Raw genomic sequence first — 18,044 nt, forward strand, 5'->3', positions numbered from 1 at the left:
TCACCTGGAGAAAATGGCCGCTTTGCCAATTGGACTCTATGGCATTGAAGTCTCCACCTTCCCAAACCCCGCCCTCCTTAGACTCTGCCCCAGAAAACCTCCTGCCGATAATGAAGAGGGACCTGGCAACCCTACCCCAGCCTCTTTGCTGTCACGGTGATAGCTTACCCCTCCCCCACCCAGCAGTTTTGCTGCCTTGGAGGCTTTGCTGGCTGCTTGCCTGGCCTCTTCAGTAGCTCACCTGGTGACTCCCCACTAATGCTGCCTGGTACACTGTGGCTCCCGGCCACCTCATCCCACTAATGTTGACGCTGGCGGGCACGCTGTGGCTCCCACCCACCCCAATAATACTGACACTGCTGTCCATGCCAAATATCCTGACCACCACCATCCCCACTAATGCCAATGCTGCCAGGCATGCTGCGGCTCCCAGCCACTCTCCCACTAACAGTGATGCTGCTGGCCCCACCACAGCTTCTGCCTGCTTCTGGCTACTACCCCCCATTGCCAACCGACCCGGCCTGCTGCTGCTTCCCCTCCACTGCCATAGCTGTTGCTGGGGCCCCTGCAGCTCCCAGTGTCATGGACTCACCTGCTTCTGAGAACTCAGATGATGAACTAGAACAAGTAGCAGTCTCGCCAGAGAATGCAGCCGACACATCTCCTGAACCAGCTGTTAGATTAACAGAGCCGACTCAGACGAAGGCAGTACAGACCCCATCGGGAAGCCAGCTATCAGAAGGGGAGGATTTATCCCCAGGATCTCGCAAAAGGAAAAGATTGAGAGCTATAATGAGTGAAAGACGACACTCTGCAAGAATTCAGAATAGCCGTGGGATGACAGCTGTGGAAGATGAAAGTGATTGATTGCCAGACCAGCCTGGCTCTGAAAGCCAGCTAGATTTAAGGAACTGAGGAAGGAACCAAAGTGTGGAAGCAATGTACTGATCTCTGGTCTCTGTGCTGCTCCACTTGGTATTTTCTTGCCTGCTTTTGACCCGGACTGCCTTTGGATAACAACAGACTGCCTTACCAGTGACCCTGACCTTGGACTGCCTAACTGACAACTCTGCTGCCTCGACCCTGATAAGTACCAGCCCCGGCCTGACTTCTGGAATTGTTTATCGGACTTTGCATCCCCCGCTGTCTTCACTGCTTAGTGCAGCCTGCCGGCTGCAGAAGCCTCTGGCTTCAGTTTCCTCCTTGGCTTCTGCCACCCCCTCCCTCACTCCCTCTGCACCGTGCTGCAATAGCAGCCCAACTCGCCTGCCCGGGCAGTACACCCAGTCACCCTCCGCACACCACTTTCACCAATGATTTTGATGCCTGGAGGAGGAGGTATGTGCATTGTCTGCACATGCTCAGAGAATGTTTTAATTTTGAGAGGATTTAACCCCACCTCCATGAAAATTTTAAAGATCTTCTGCAAACTTAGGAAGTCACTCAAGTTTGGAGGAAAATCTTTCTTCTCTCTACGTGGACTCAATCAGTGGATATAAGTATCTGCAGATGAACCCATAGGTATCTATTATATACATAGATGTGCCAGTAATAGCAAATCAACTGAGTTTCATGCTGCAGTGGAAGAATTGTGTGCCCCCTTATTCCTTCCAATATGAGTATTCTTTACTGGATTGGAAGAATATGCTCATGAATCTGTCTTTATGTATTTATAAGCTATACTTATTAAGTCATGGTTTCATTTTATGTGCTTTTAAGTTGCTTCAGGTTAATGTGCATAAAGAAAAGTTACCTTCTTGATGAATTAGCCTTGTAAAAATATTTTCTAATGTTATGTAAAACTAAAGGGAGGGCTTCCCGTTCATCTTGATTTCACAACAGTCATGTTCAAATTCCTGCAGGTGATAACGTTTTTTTGTTATTACTCCACCTCTTCTTGTTTCAATTTTCCAATTAATTCTAACCTAAACTTTACTATTATCTCAAGGTTTACACTGCAGTTGTTTCAAAGGTATCTGATTCAGTTATTTAATGAATCAGTACACTACATAATTGCTTAAGAAAGTATGGGTTTCCAAATCCATGTTTGCTGAAGTAAGGTAAAGGCAAGTGGGAGGAAACAGTCTGGCAGAAGGAAGAGTAATCTGCCTGTGCCTACTGATTCTCCTTTTCAAATTCCACATGCAAGCACACAAATATTTCCCTCCACCAGACTTCCTTCCAGCTTTGGAGCATATTTGCCATAAAAACAATTAAAATCAGCAGGGTGGGATTTGTAGGAAAGAATTGATGAGCAGGGGATGGGTTAAGCAACTTCCCACTCATTAATTTTCCCTTCAAGTGCCATGTATTGCCTACAACGAAAACAGAGAATTGGGAATCCCATGTTTTCCTCATATCATGTAGTTTTTTCACAAGGCTACTTGCTTCGATGTACACCCTGCAGAAATCAGTGCACTGATGCACAGCAGTATAATTATTTTGTACCTGTGACTGTCCAGTTTTAATCAACCTGACAAATGCAAACTTACAGCCCAGGTTGTTTTCAAATGCCAATTCATATCATATTTTCATTATTCTTTATCACTTGTCTGTGTCTACTTTTTCCTCATGTTGACTTATATTCATTTCTTTCAGATCACATTGACAACAATTGGCTATGGAGATAAAACTCCCCTCACGTGGCTAGGAAGGCTTCTTTCTGCGGGATTTGCACTGCTTGGAATTTCATTCTTTGCACTACCTGCTGTGAGTATTTTTACCATTTTTAAAACTTAAGAAACTTCAGAAACTTGTTTGATATAAAGACTAACAACATTGCTGATTTCTAGAATTATTTATCTATACACTTGATATTGCAAAGTTTAACGAAGATAGGGTGGCTTTCCTGAGTTGTTTTCCTCCCAGTAGGGGACTACGACCAGGAAAAAAAAAAACCATGAGAAAAAATGACTGGGAAAACAGGGTTCAGTGAAGTGAGTGTGGCTGAGTAAAGGGTTTGATGTAATCCTTGCTGTCCACCCTGACTGTGCTTTAAATTGTATCTCTCCATGCTTCATAGGAAGCAAGGTCACAGGATTCAGCATGGTACATATCTGCTTTGGCCCTTAAATGTGTTTGTTTTGTTTCTCTCTAAATTGTACCAGTGTGTCATTACCAGTGTGTCATTACATGTAAATAACTACAAATTTCTACTTACTATATAATTATACTTATTGGATTATTCTTACAGATGGAACTAAGTTTTTATCATAATTTTAGAACTCAGTATTTTTAGCCTTTACCAAAATGGTTGTCCTGACCCATGACCATTTGTCACCCTGTTCTTCCAGGGCATTCTTGGGTCAGGGTTTGCATTAAAAGTACAAGAACAGCATCGTCAAAAACATTTTGAGAAAAGAAGGAATCCTGCTGCCAGTTTAATTCAAGTAAGTAGCAAACCAATCCAGTTTTTAAAATAATATATAAAAGTAACTTAAGGGAATATTTACAATATCTATCACGTAGAGGTTAAAGGAAATATAGAAATAATTTGCAAGGTTTTTCATGATACGGCATGTTCAGTAAATACCAGAGTTGGCATGCCAGTCAACTGATCAGACAATTTGTCTGATCTTCCATGGGGCTAAGAATGCAATGTTTAGGTAGCAGCTTACCATTTTAATTTCATTACACAATTATCTGTTTTATTGTTATTAGTCAAACTTGTTTACGATTCAAGGGATAGACTCTTTGGGGTATTTTTCACGGAGATTTGCTGCTGTTTTGACGCTGATTTGCGTCGGAGTCAAATTTTGGTTATTCACTGGAGATCCGTATTTCCCCCCACTGAGCAAAATAAGCCGCATTAAAAGAGAGGCAATCCAAACCACTTTTGAGATGATCTTTCCTGTGGACGCGTGTTTTGTTGCTCGGATGCCCATGAAAAAATGTTTGCTTCGCTCCCTGGGACGTCTCCTTTTTCCTCCCCCAAGAACGGTTATTGGCTGGGGGAGTTTCGCGCTCGGACAAGAATACCGCCCCTTTTGCTGCCTGCCTGCCTGCCTAGAATCCTGGCACTTCTCTCCTTCTGTCCCCGCACACCTTCCCCGCCCCTCACCCAGGATGGGCCTTGGAGCTGGGCCCATACTTCCAAGCCCAGGGGGACGTCGGATGGACGGCTCCAGGGGGAGACCGGCAGGGCCACGCCATGTGCTCCTCGCGCACTGGGGGTGGTGGTGGTGGCAGCTCAGTCTAGGGCAGCTGGACCCATGGGGGGGATGTTCAAGGGAAGGGGCTGTTGGCCCCTCTACCCCAGCGAGGAGGGGGGATTTTTGAGAATTCAGATGGGAAAAATGTGCATCCTGAGAGCGTAAAACCCAAGGCAAAACTCCCTCCCATCACTCTTCTGAAGAGTGGCGGCCAGCCTGCTGTTATCTTCCTCCTCTCTCTCGATGCACTGTGGCCAGATCATGGCCGGCGCGCAATCCAGGGGCCTTCTTTCCTCTCCCCCCCCCCCGCCATGTACACTGGCTGGATCGGGGCTGGTGAGTAAGCTAGGAGCCCTCCTGTCTCTCACGATGCAATGTGGCCGGATCATGGCCGGCGCGCAATCCAGGGGCCTTCTTTCCTCTCCCCCCCCCCCCCCGCCATTCCCACTTTCATCTAAACACTTCTCTGGGCACATGGATTCCCTGCCCCCCCAATCCTGTCTATCATTAAAGGGCAATGGGTTCCACACCTATAGAAAATAGAAGGAAGCTTTGAGGAAAGTGCTGCCTTGCCCCCCCCCCCAAATTTGGAATCTGACTGTTCCAAAAGCAGAACAGAGTGAAGGTGGAAGAAAAATGGAGGAGACCAGTGGGACTGGTGCTTGTTTTTTGCGCTGGGGCTGGTGAACCGCACGAGGTAATCTGCTGGGCGGAGTTGGGGCGGAGCTGGGGGCAGGCATAAACAATGACCCTGTTGGAAGGGGAGGCCTCCTGCAAAAGGGACAGACCAAACCGTTGTGAAATACAGCGTACTTTGTTCCCATGAAAAACCAAAACTACAGATAATTGACGGGGATAAATCGCAGCCATGAAAAAAACATTTAAATCGTGTTTTTTTTTAGTCCGTGGCAAAACAGAAGCAAAATCTACCGTGAAAAATGCCCCTTTCTCAGCCTAATCACAAGGCTGTTGTGAGGATAAAATGTATCCACAATGATACAAAACTGTGTATGCAACCCAGATCTCCTTGGAGGAAGGGCTGAATAAAAATGTTCTAAATAAACACATGTCCTTTTATTTTAAAAAGCTGAACTTATACCAATCAGCTATTGGATTTTTTCCCTTCTGTTCCCATCTTCCCACTAAACAGTTGACTGATGTAATTTCAATTGTTTTTAAAAAGTTCTTGCAGCCCTAAATCTAGATATTCTCTATTGGATTGCAGCCCATGGGTATATTCCCAATAACAAATGCATTAAAAAAAACCTTGTTGATTTCAACAGAACTGAATTATACGTATTATACACAGCTTCCACATAGTGGTTTTCCTCCCCTTTAGCTTACAAACAGGAACCCTTATTTTGGACCCTCCACACAATGTCAGGCTGCAATTGTCCTGTTTCCCAATTTTCCCCATCCTCAATATGCTCATTCCCAAACTAGCTTTACTCTGACCATATTTGAAATAACACAGTCCATGTATGCTTATATATCACCTGGAAGAAACTGTGTGCCCTGCAAAAACTCTGCCCATATCAGCTCAATTTTCTTTGTCAACCTCGCTCAGACACCACTTTCCCAACGTTTTTTCCCATTGCTTTGCCATCAAAGGCCTTTTTTGAGGGTTTGTTTTTAAAAAGGTAATTGCTATAGCACTATAGTGCTATAACTATTGCAACTTAGAATCATTATAGCACATATGTGAAGAGAAGAACAAAAAAAGCAGCAGTGAGACACCACGGCAGCTGTGACAACCACTACCCCGAGTGCCAATATGGAGTTGCTGTGTAGCATGAGTGGGACAAAGAAGTAGGAAAAAAGACAGAGGATAGTGCCCAGAAAACTCCCACAAGCTCCATCACCAGCGGACATGCCTCTGTATTCATAGTAGTGATAAAGACCATGTGGGAGCAGTCTTTGATCCGTTTCATGCTCAGTATTCCAATGTTTGGTTGATGCACTGATATGCTTTCAACAAGTAATCACTCCAAAAGAACTAGAAGGCTACAGATTGCAAGATGTTTTATATGGCACACTTTGCAATACGGTTTTCTAGAAAAGCCCAGAACTCATACAAAAAATGACAGATTAAATGACAGCATAACATACTCGCCCACATTCAATTAATTTTTAGCCAAGGCTAATACTTCTATTGCAAATGAAGAGAACTATGTCCAAAGAATTGTTTTTAATACAATTCAATACAACAGCTTGAAGGATCAAACATAATATTTTTGCTAAAATGATGGGCTCCTTAACAATGGTAGCACCGATGTGTAGAAGGAATCAAAGTAAACCAGACTGTTAACTTGTTTGACATTTTAAATTGCTGATTTGTTTTATTACCTTTTCTTTCAGTGCAGTTAATTTTACCATGTCGATGTGAATGGAATGTTATCTGAGCAATTCTCTAGATTTATTTTTTTACTCCTGGTTAAATCAACAAGTATTTATACAAAAAATGTACATCTCGTATGTTGCCTGAAGGGATCTATTCTTGTTTAAATACATATATAAATGTAGGGGCCCAAAATTATTCGCATATTGATTTTTGTTATGCTTCCTTCTTTTATGGATTGAAAAGCTAAATCAAATTTTCTCTAAAGGGTTTTGGCAGCAAAAAGTATTCCAAAATTATTCTGGATTTATACTCATGTTCAACTGCCAAATGTATCCTTGGGGCCAATCATTAATTTCCCCAGCTTCTCATTTATGCTTGTCTTGAAGGTAAGGTCTGAACAGTCAGAGCATTCCCACTCACATAATAGAATGATAGCTGGGGAGTAAGTAGGCATGCTAGAACAAATGGTCACAGGGGCCAGTGAACAAACGTAACATTGATAGTTACATTGCACAATCTTTGGCCATTGTAGGGTCCTTTTTTAGATTACTAGCGTTAACTCAAAGAAGAAATACATATTGCTCTCTAAAATTCCATTCAGTAATGTTAACATGCAAAGTGATGATAGGAATATACAAGGGGGGACTCCCCCCCCCAGAGGATTCATGACAAAGGGGAAATCCCACCCCCCCAGATGGCCTCCTCACATTGGCTCTTCTCTCCCCTTTGCTGTCTCACACTTTCCCCTTCACATTTGCTCTCCCCTGCTGGCTCTGATCCCACTTTCCCACCCACACCTTTGCTAGTCCATATCTCCCACTGCCATCATCTTCTGTATCTCTCCCTCTCTTCCTGCTATCTCTTGCTCCACTTCCTCCACCTCCCATCTACTTTTCATGCTTTTGCTTCTGCTTTTTCCACCCCTCCTGCCCACGTAATCCCTCATTTGTTTTTCTATTGAAGCTCATCTCCTTCTGGTTGCGGCCAGGTTACTACCATAACATCAGGCACCATTTTAGATTGCTATGGCAACCCAAAATACCACCCAAACATAAGATTTTTTTGTGATATCTGAGCCTATTCAGACATTGCTCTTGCAACCCATTTACCCTAAAAACAGATTTTTCTGCAAAGCTGGGAGTTCCCTTGAGTTTGTGGAAGCCTTTATTCTAGGTATAGTTGTACCCATGTGCAGAATTTTTGATCATTGCTTGACTGTCAGATATAAGAATAAAGGATACAAATTAACTTTGTCTTCACTAATTTGTACTTCCAGCTAGAAGCCGGGTAGTACAGTACATGTACTGTACATAATACTGACATCCTAGAATATGTGAAAGGTAGAAGTACACACTATTAAGAATGCACTTCTATGTATCATTTTATCCCAAGATTACCCACTAGAGTGACTATAGCTTAGGATTCTTGGTGGATGAACACAAGGAGAAAGTTCCCTAAGAGGCTTTTAACTGTAACAGGCACAGTCATATGGAAGGATCATTAGAGCACTCAATAATAATTATTGGTGCTTATCTTCTGTTACCTGCATAAGACAAAGACATGATGAAGCAGCAGGAGAGGTTGCTTTTTGTACTTGGGGCTTGCTTTATATCAGAGTTTCCCAAACTTTTTGAGTAAAGGAGCACTTTTCAGGAGAGAAATTCTTAACAGAGCACTAATTTTCACCTAGCACCTATATACTAAACCGAATGACAGTAGTATTTTTCTTTCCAATCTCTTCATGGAGCACTAGGAGATGTTTCACGGAGGACCAAGTGCTCCTTGGAGCACAGTTTGGGAACCTCTGCTTTATATTATAGAACTGTGGGATTAGAAAAACTAGGGATAGAAGTGACAGTGGAATTGTTCATGCTATTGCTCGTTATTGTGGATTCTATAATATGCTTATTGGTATACTTTAATGATTAAGAGCAAGTACAGAGAAGACATTTCTCCTCTCACTGCAGTATTGCATACATGAACTGAAACATCTAGAGCCAGTTGTATGCATCAATGACAGAATGGCAAAATGCTTCCTTAAAGTCATCACAATTCTGTTACTTTATATTAATGGGGACCTGCCCCCCATAAGTAATGTATGATGTCCCAGTTTATTTTTAAATGAGTTTAAATGCTTACAACCCAATCTTCATTGCTCTTTGCTGGCATAACTCTTATTGAACTAAATATTTAAACCAGCATAACAGGTATTGCTTCCAGCTAGAACAAAATCCAGATTTTCCACAGTAGGAATAGTGCTGCTTTCATTTCATATATTGTTGGCTCCTTTGTGCTTTCTGTTGTTTTCTTACACCAGGCAGCTTGGCGGTTTTATTCTACTGATTCCAGACGAACAAACCTGAAAGCTACCTGGCGATATTATGAAAGTATTCTTCCACCCCTCAGGCATGTATCAGTGCTATGAATGATACAAAAAGCCATGGCTTGTATTGGGTTACTAATATGCTTTTCCATTTTTGTTTTATCCCCTGCTCCCTCTTGCCTTTTTTCCCTCACATATCCTGCACGTAGTGTGTATGGCGTAGTTATGCGGCTGATGAGAAATCGGTTTCCATTGCTACCTGGAAGCCTCATTTGAAGGCCTTGCATACCTGCAGCCCTACAAAGTAGGTAAAAAAATATGCAGCTGGTGCTGTTCTCAATGTCTGTGTGAACGTATAAAAAATCACTGTTTGGTTTGTCTTGTTCTCTTGCTTTCTTTCTCTCTCTCTTTCCCAAGCCTCTGCCTGTTTCCATATAATTCCCTTCATTATTATACTCATTCAAACATAAGACCAATCTAATTCCTCTTTTCTGTTACTTCTGAAACATTGTAGCAGTAAGGAAGCAAAAAAAAAAAATTCCCCCACCAAGTTCCCAAAAGCCTGCCAAAAGTTAATCTTCTAATACCATCTAGGCAAAATATCACCTGTGTTTGACTCAATTAATGCTAATTCATTCAACTTCACATAGTTAGGAACGTATTCATTGTGGATTTATAGAAGCTTACGCCTGCTGACTTCCATTGGATCTTTGTTTCATAATTCATACTAATAGTGCTTACAGAGAGAATAAAAAGCAGGTTTCCCTCAGTCTTGGAACTTGAGAATCCTTTGCTGTATAAATCAGTACTTCTTCACTCAGGTCAATGGGCCAAAATAATTTTTATTAACAAGGGCCTTAAGACCAGAAAAAGATTCAAAGAAACACAAGCAATTGATTAATTCACAACAAACTTTACTGGGGCTTTTCAGTTTACAGTGCAGAAATCTGTCTTTTTAATAGAAGCTTGTTATCCTTATTATCAGTTGGAGCCACATGTTTTTTCTGTTCGTGCAAGAAACCTGAGTAGGCGGATGCTAGCAAAAAACATCATGCAGGGACTACTCTTCATTCTCATTAGCTATTTTGTATAGATACGATCCCCAGGAAACATCCCATTTCAGTGAGAGAGGATGTTGTAACGAAACGGTTTTGCTTATTGGAAATGCATATATTTTAGGAAAACAGCCAGGACAGGGACATATGATTGAATTTCCCGTTATTTTTAATTTAAAAGCAGCCATGGCAGCATTCATTTTTATTAGAGCAGTTGTGCTGGGGGGAAGATTAATCTTTCCCCCTGTGATTTTCCCAATTGAAATCTCTCCACCTGCCCACACCAAAGTTGCTACTAGCCCGCTCTGAGGAAAAAGTTATAGGTACCCTACAGGTACCTATATTTTTCCACTGCCAAACTAATAGAAGCAGGGGAGGGGATGTCAGAGAAGTCACACTCACACACACACACACACACACACACCACATTTGTTTCTCCAATCAAATTAGTAACTTGAATTGGCTGCTCTGAAGTAAAGAAGCAGAACACTTGGAAATCCACCCAGCATAACAAAATATCCTAAATAATGCCTATTTTTGGCCCTTGATATCACTTCAGATATACTCATCAGCTATAAATATGTATCCTCAACAAAGAAACAGCCCTATACATCTGAGAGCAGAATTTGATCAGAGGAAATAAGCTCATTGCAGCAGTTGAGCAGGATTCCACAGAATTTTGTTAGAAATTTCACATTAATAGAAGAATAATTAAATTTCACTGTCTCGTTTTTAAAAATCCATACAATCAGTTGGGCTTGCTTGCATAGATGATGGCAACAACAAAATTGGAAAGGAATGCATATTATAGTAGGGTCATCAAGAACTGTTCTATGTAGCTGCCCCCCAATATTTGCTTGCCTTGGTAACCTGAGCAATTTTTCAGAAGTGAAAAGTTCTGTTTTTATACAGCATATCCTCACCTCTGCATGGGTGAGGATACTACTGCGAACAAAAGAGTATCATTACTACAAATATAAATGAGTACAAGAAAGCAGGGTAGTCATTTGAGATGAATGGGTCAGATATCCATGCAGCATTTGAAAAAAGGGGCGGGGGGAGATTCCATGCCAGAGTAGTTAGTCCATAATTTTCTCTTCCATTCTCTGCAAATTGGTTATATGGTTATTTATTTAAAATACTTATATCCTGCTTTTTCCTATTTTTGGGACAAAGTGGTTTACATCATTAAATCATACATACAGAAATACAATATAGATTAAAGGAGAGAAAATGCAAGCCACCATAAGCACTTTGGAAGAGCTCTGCTTTATACGTTTGCAAGACTGGCACCTACCTCACATCCTCAGGGAGACTGTTCCTAGAACAGGAGCAGCTACCAAGAAGGGCCAAACCCATGCAGAAACAGTTCTTACTGTCCTAAGCAAAGGTACAGATAATCATCCCTGGTCTGATGACTGGAGCTTCTGTATATGGATGGCCACCATCTTGAATTGAACACAGAAGCAAATTGTAAGCCAGTACAGTGATCGTAAACTTGCGGTAACAAGTGGAACACTTAACCAGGCAATAATCTAGCTGCTACATTCTGCACCAACTGAAGCTTCTGCACTGTCTTCATGGACAGCCCTATGTACAGGGCATTACAGTATCTCAGATTGGATTAGTATGTCTATCTTGGCTAAGTCTAAAAAGGGGTGTTATTTTTGCGGAAAAAGGTCCTTCTGCCACCCTGTTTAACTATTTTTCCAGAAAAAGAGCTGGGATGCAACAAAACTCCTAAGCTCTGAACTGTGTCTATTAGTGATAAAGGATGGGCAGCACAGCTCTCTCCAAAACCTCAGCCTTCCCAATCAGCCTCCCTTCATTTCAGTAGATGCAGAAAGCTGACTTGTAAATTTGTTTGTTTTTTGGCACAAACAAGCTCATAAGGGTACTTTGCTACAAGCAAACTTCAAACAGTTGTCGGATTATACTGCTCAGAGATCAGAAGTATTAATTAATAGTGTTTTATTGCAGAATATTTATTTGTATTACTGCCTTTCCAAACAGACATTTATACTTCAGTATATTTTATTCATTAATTATTTTGATTATGTAAGTAGCCATAGCCTGTCTAGAAGATATTAAAGTGCTGTTTAGAGCTTTGGAAAAACATCCGGCATCAGATCTTTGATGTGAAAATTCTAGTCCTAGATATTAAATCAAATCGAATTTGTTACTGTATATACACTGATCTAATAACAAGCCTACAGCTTTCTGTTATCTGTGTCAGCACTGTATTTTGCCTAAACAAGCATCTTGCCAACTTACTCTGTGGTGGTATGTACTAATAAGCGTGTTGAGCATACAATTAAGATACAGTTTGATTTTCCCCCCAATATCACAGTAGTTATGAGTTTCTACTTGAATGTTTTGTATTTGCTTTACAGAATATTAATGATTAAACATATTAATGTAATTAACACATCCAACTGTAATTTAGTATTTATCTAACGCTGTAACCATATGATGGTGACTACCAGCATAACAAATTTCTTTTCCTCCACATCCCCTTTCCCCCCATTCTTTGACACCTGAAGGAAAGAGCAAGGGGAAGCATCAAGCAGGTTTGTGATGTTTCTGTTTGATATATTAAAAATCTAAAATGTTATTTGGAAATATGTGTACATCTTTGGTAGTGCAGGCTGAACATATACTTGCACAATGTTGCATAGGCCATGCTTAGTACAATTACAATGAAAGAAAGAAAAATCAATGGGATCCTGATTTTTATAAACTTTTATTTTAAAATTTATAAAATTGTGAAGGGAACCGAATGTTTTTCAATATCATTTACACATCACATTCTAAAATATCTTGTAGCCTAGATGTAAATACCAGTGGCTACTAATATAAACAATTGATTAAGCCTTAAAAAGGCATTTTAGCTATTGAAGTCTTTTCTTATGATAAATGAAATGGCAGTCAGTTGAACGAGGGTTGCGCATTGCAAAGCTGATTCCCATTACATGTAGCAGAGACTTTTTAAATTAACATTTTATTCATGAGATAAATGAACCATCTTCCCACATGTATTACAGAGTTCATAAATCCAAATTCCTGTCTATGCATTCCCCAAAATATAGTGTGCCATCTTTTTTTGAATATATCACCATGAATTCTGGCCTCTTTTAATTTGATAAGGTGTGCTTGTTATGTTCAATAATAGAACCAGTATCTAGTTCAATATATGCTAATTACAGCTAGAAGATATTGCTGGCTTGTTAGATTTGGGAAGGACACAAATATTACAGGTATGAAATCCTAGCTAATCAACATTAATTAAAACTGTAATTCTGCAGGTGAAATTTCTTTTAAAACAGCCTAAGAATGTGAGGGCCTGACCTGGATAACTCAGGCTAGCCTGATCTCATAAGCTAAGTAGAGTTGGGCCCTGGTTAGTATTTGGATGGGAGAACTCCAAGGAATACCAGGGCCATGACATGGAGTCAGGCAATGGCAAACCACCTCTGAACGTATCTTGCCTTGAAAACCATATGGAGTTGCCATAAGTCAGCTGTGACTTGACGACACTTTCCACCATCAGCAAGAATATGAGACTTGATTTCACTGCTACAATAATTATGCTGCTGTTTTTTAAAAAACTAGATTCCCCCCCAATTACATTTTCTGCAATGGGCTGGATAATAGGTGTATCATAACAGATATGGGGGTAGGTAAGTTTGTTTGAAAGAACTCTCATATTACAGTCTTTCTCTCCTTGATGTACTAGCCTTAGTGTTTTTCAAACTGACTTTCCATATACATTTCTGAGATGATACAGTGCCCATTGTTTGCTCCTCAGAAACCAGGTAACTATAACTACTTCAATGAGAATGAAGAAAGGTAAAAGACCTTTTCTTCCTACTTAGAATAAGAGCCCCGTGGTGCAGAGTGGTAAGCTACAGTACTGTAGTCCAAGCTCTGCTCACAACCTGGACTGAAGTCGATTTCAGGTAGCCGGCTCAAGGTTGACTCAGCCTTTCATCCTTCCGAGGTCGGTAAAATGAGTACCCAGCTTGCTGGTGGTAAAGGGAAGATGACTGGGGAAGGCACTGGCAAACCACCCCGTAAACAAAGTCTGCCTAGTAAACTTCGGGATGTGACGTCACCCCATGGGTCAGGAATGACCCGGTGCTTGCACAGGGGACCTTTACCTTTCTACTTAGAAGGCAACTGGGTGAACTGTGGGTACTGTATTATAATCTAGGCTAGGAACTAGCCACCACCATCCAAAGCATAGCTACAGACGAGAGTTGTTACAGCTTTATAACATCTTTACGTTTCAGTGGTATATAAGAACTTTGAAATTGTTGAGGCCTGTAGCTGAAATTCTGGTTGACTGAAAATACTTTACAACTAAAAGATGGAACAATGTTACACATTTTGGTTAATTCTGCATTTTATAGTTTCCATTTTCCTAGTGCGGGATTATCCTGGTCTCTGTCTCTCTGATGCATAAGCCGTATTGCGTTCTGTACATTCATTCCTATCTAAACTTGCCGAGGAAGACATCTTTTGCCTGTCATACCTACCCCATACCTGAAACCTGATTCCTGGAAAGAACACCCATACTGTCTCATTCTGGCTAGTCAGGGTTGCCAATCTCCAGGTGGGGCCTGGAGATCTCCCCAAATTACAACTGAACTCCAGAGGCAGAGATCAGTTCCCCTGGAGAAAATATCTGCTTTGGAGGGTGACCTCTATCACATTACACCCGTCTGAGGCCCCTCCTCTTGCCAAATCCCACCCTTCCCAAGTTACATCCCTAAATCTCCAAGAATTTCCCAACCCTGAGTCGACAACCCTAGACTACCTTCATTTTAAGGTTCTCTACAGCAAACTAGTACACTTTGTATGATAAGAGAGCCCTGACCTGGATAGCCCCAGTCTAGCCTGATCTTGTCACATCTCAGAAGCGAAGCAGGGTCGGTCCTGGTAAGTATTTGAATGGGAGACCTCCAAGAAATAACAGGGGCATGACACAGAGGCAGGCAATGGCAAACCACCTCCGAATGTCTCTTGCCTTGAAAACCCTGCAGGGTTGCCTTAAATCAGCTGTGACTTGACAGTACAAAAATTAATAATAAGGGAACACCTATTGGATTGGATCCTAGCTCTCTCCTCCTGGAAGCAGATATTTCCTTCTCTGGGAAAGTTTATTCCCAGGGTTTCAGGACCCACATGAAGTAACGACCACATGGGACAGAAGGCTACACGGGGAGGAGGGAGCAAAATCACTCCCTTCTGCCTCTTACATGAGGGAAGCTCACAAAATCATTGTAAACCCACAAAGGAGACCTTAGGGTTGCCAGGCGTCCCGCTAGGGCAGGAGACCTCCCACCAGCCACTCTTTTTGCCCACCAACACTCCGAATGGCAGTGGGAGAGAAAAAATGCCAGCAGTGTTTTTGCAGCTGTATTGCTTCCAGGGAAAACCCAGAAGTGATGTAGGGTAGCTCTGGGAACTGCTAGAAACTATGGTTTTACAGCCTAGCAACACTAGGAGATCTGAGCCTTTCCCCCATTCTAATTTTTCTCACTTGTAAGTTCCTGTTTTTTCGGGGGGGGGGGAGTTCAGTTCTGGATGTGTTTTGCTCACACAGGTATAAGTCCAGCATATCTCCCTGCAGATTTAAACTCCAGGTTTACGCCAGATATAAACCTGTATGATATCGAAACAACCACTAGAGAGAGCAAAACACATGCAGAAATGAAACACACACATACACCGCCCCGCCCCCCCGAAGAAACAGGAACTTGAAAGTGAGGAAAATGAGAATGCAGAAAAGCCCCTGTATGTGCAATTAGGACTGGTTCCATATGATGAGGATTCTGTTGTTGAGTCTCTTGTTGAAGTTGCAAATGCAGGGGCTTTTGGAGCAGCAGTGAATCATCCACGTAGCAGTTTTACCAACACTTTCTTTGCCTCAGACCCCCATGGCTAACATTCTCCCCTCCCCAAAATTAGAGGGCTGCTTTTGGTTTTGGGAGGCTTTAAAATAAATCAGTATAACATTATAATGATGTATTGCCACAGTCTACTGGCTACTCTAAATTCCTACCTTTCTTTTTCTACCTTTTTTTTAAAAAAAGGCTCTGTCCATTTTCTTTGTGGAGATGAATAGGGAAATATGAAAGAGAATTCAGAAGAACCAGTAGACTATGGCAGTAAAGCTTTATAGGTATGCTGATGTAGCAATTACCAACTTCCATTAAAAAACAAAAACAAAGCCCTCCAGTGGTGTAGCAGGGAAAATGGGGGCTCCAAGGGGCTGCCGTGGAGCAAAGCAGAGGAAACCCCAGAAGGTGGGTGATTGCAGGATAATATAGCATGCTCAAAAAAAAGGGGGGGAGCTTTAGTTTGGTTACCAAACTGGAGCAAATGCTCCATATGGAAGCAAATTTAGTTGTTCCATCTTCAGCAACAGGAACCCTATCAGTACCTTGTATTACAGTTAGTGAGTTTGAAACCCTCCTTCTAAATCTCTCAGAATAAGTTACACAGCTGTTTTTCATATGTGATAGTCTAACTTATCACATATGCTTAATTAATAGTCTTACCTAATTTGCATGATCTGTAATTCTTTAGAACCAATGCATCTACAGCCTATATTCCAAAGTCAATTTCAATATTTTTAAACACTCTTTTTAAAACTGGGGTTTAATATTATTTATCCTTTGTACAGAGCATTTCAGTATGTAAATGCCTCACTGTTATTTTCTCATATTCACAACAACCCTGTGGGGTTAGTCCAGGAACTATGATTTACCCAAAGCTGCATAGTGAGCATAAGTGGGAAATATAATTGAGTGCTCCGAATGAAACCAAATAAGTGATATGCTGAACAAAACTAGCTTGTGTCTGTGGAAAGCAAGGGATCATATTTGTTAGTAGTTCTACTAGAGCAGACTACATGTTTTCAGCCCACCAGTTAAGATCTTCCGCACCAATTTTGCTTTCTGTGTCCAGCCCTGCAGAGGAAAGGCTTGTCTGGCGCCTGTCCTTCTCTATTTTAGGTGCCCAGCCAAAATATTTCTTTTTACCCAGGCTTTTAACTAAGATTAATCTCTAGTTCTTTTTTACAGTCTGTTTCTAGCCGGAGTAGTTTATGAAGATCATTTTATGCTGTTTTTATGCTCTGGCTGGGTTGTTAATTGTTTGACAATCATTTGACAATTTTATGATTTTATCCTGTTTTACTTCTTTGTGAGCTGTCAGAAGTGGGTTCTTTGGAGAAGCAGGGTATAAATTTTCCAAATAAATGCATAAATCGTAAATTTGTAAATTTGAAATAAAAATAATACTTAAAATGTGATAATTACATTAACTCATCAAGCAATTGAAATCTCCAAAAGAGCAATGGATGCAAAAGAGTAATGAATAAAGGCTGAATTTTTATTTATATTCTCCTTTTTTTCTAATTGCACAAGATCAGTATCTAATGTAGATGATTTAACTATTTAAATTCTCTCTCTCTCTCTCTCTCTCTCTCTCTCTCTCTCTCTCTCTCCTCTTTCTATTACAATGGATATGTGACAAAGCTGCTTTTCACAACAGGGCCATCATATAAAAGGGGCTTAAAATGGCAATTCCTTTCCTGTATATTGGCTATCCGTGTGACTAACAGTGTACTCCTAAGAAGAGTTACTCCAGTTTAAGCACATTGAAATCAATGGCCTTAGACCAGAGTAACTCTTTTTAGGATTGCACTTTAAATCCTCAGCATGTGATACATATCAATGCCAACCTCTGGCATTCCTGGTCATGATGGCTTCTTGTAGTATGGAGGCAAATCATGTGGTGAAAACATCCACGCGGTAAGACCTCTTACAACAGTTAGCTGCCATTGTAATGGATGTATTATAAGCAATGTCTTGAGAAGCTGGTCATAGTCAAGTAATGCACAATAACACTTAATAATTATGGACAATAGTCAGTCTTTCATTACAGTGGAACAAGAACAGGTTTGTCTGAAATCAGCTGTGATATCCATAACAAAAACATTTTGGCTTTCCTCCACTTGTTTATTTGGAAAACAGGACTGAGACCCTAGAATAGGTTTAAAACTCCTTTTTATGAACCAAAATTACTATACATTTCTTGTATTTTATATCTGCGAAAATTACTTTTTCTAAACATTCTGGGTAAAATTAATTCTTCATAAGAAG

The 18,044-nt window shown here is 41.0% G+C and overlaps 1 protein-coding gene across 1 annotated transcript in view; it reads left to right on the forward strand.

The window, feature by feature from the left end:
- The window catches only part of KCNQ5 (potassium voltage-gated channel subfamily Q member 5), a 363,854-nt gene that overhangs the window by 313,256 nt on the left and 32,554 nt on the right, over window positions 1-18,044 (forward strand). Inside the window, exons 6-8 of the mRNA XM_056856609.1 lie at window positions 2,599-2,709; window positions 3,294-3,389; window positions 9,025-9,119. Of these exons, the coding sequence (XP_056712587.1) occupies window positions 2,599-2,709; window positions 3,294-3,389; window positions 9,025-9,119 (302 nt within the window). The remainder of the gene's footprint in view (window positions 1-2,598; window positions 2,710-3,293; window positions 3,390-9,024; window positions 9,120-18,044) is intronic.

Source organism: Euleptes europaea, chromosome 10 (genome assembly GCF_029931775.1).
Source record: "Euleptes europaea isolate rEulEur1 chromosome 10, rEulEur1.hap1, whole genome shotgun sequence".
Lineage (NCBI taxonomy): Eukaryota > Metazoa > Chordata > Lepidosauria > Squamata > Sphaerodactylidae > Euleptes > Euleptes europaea.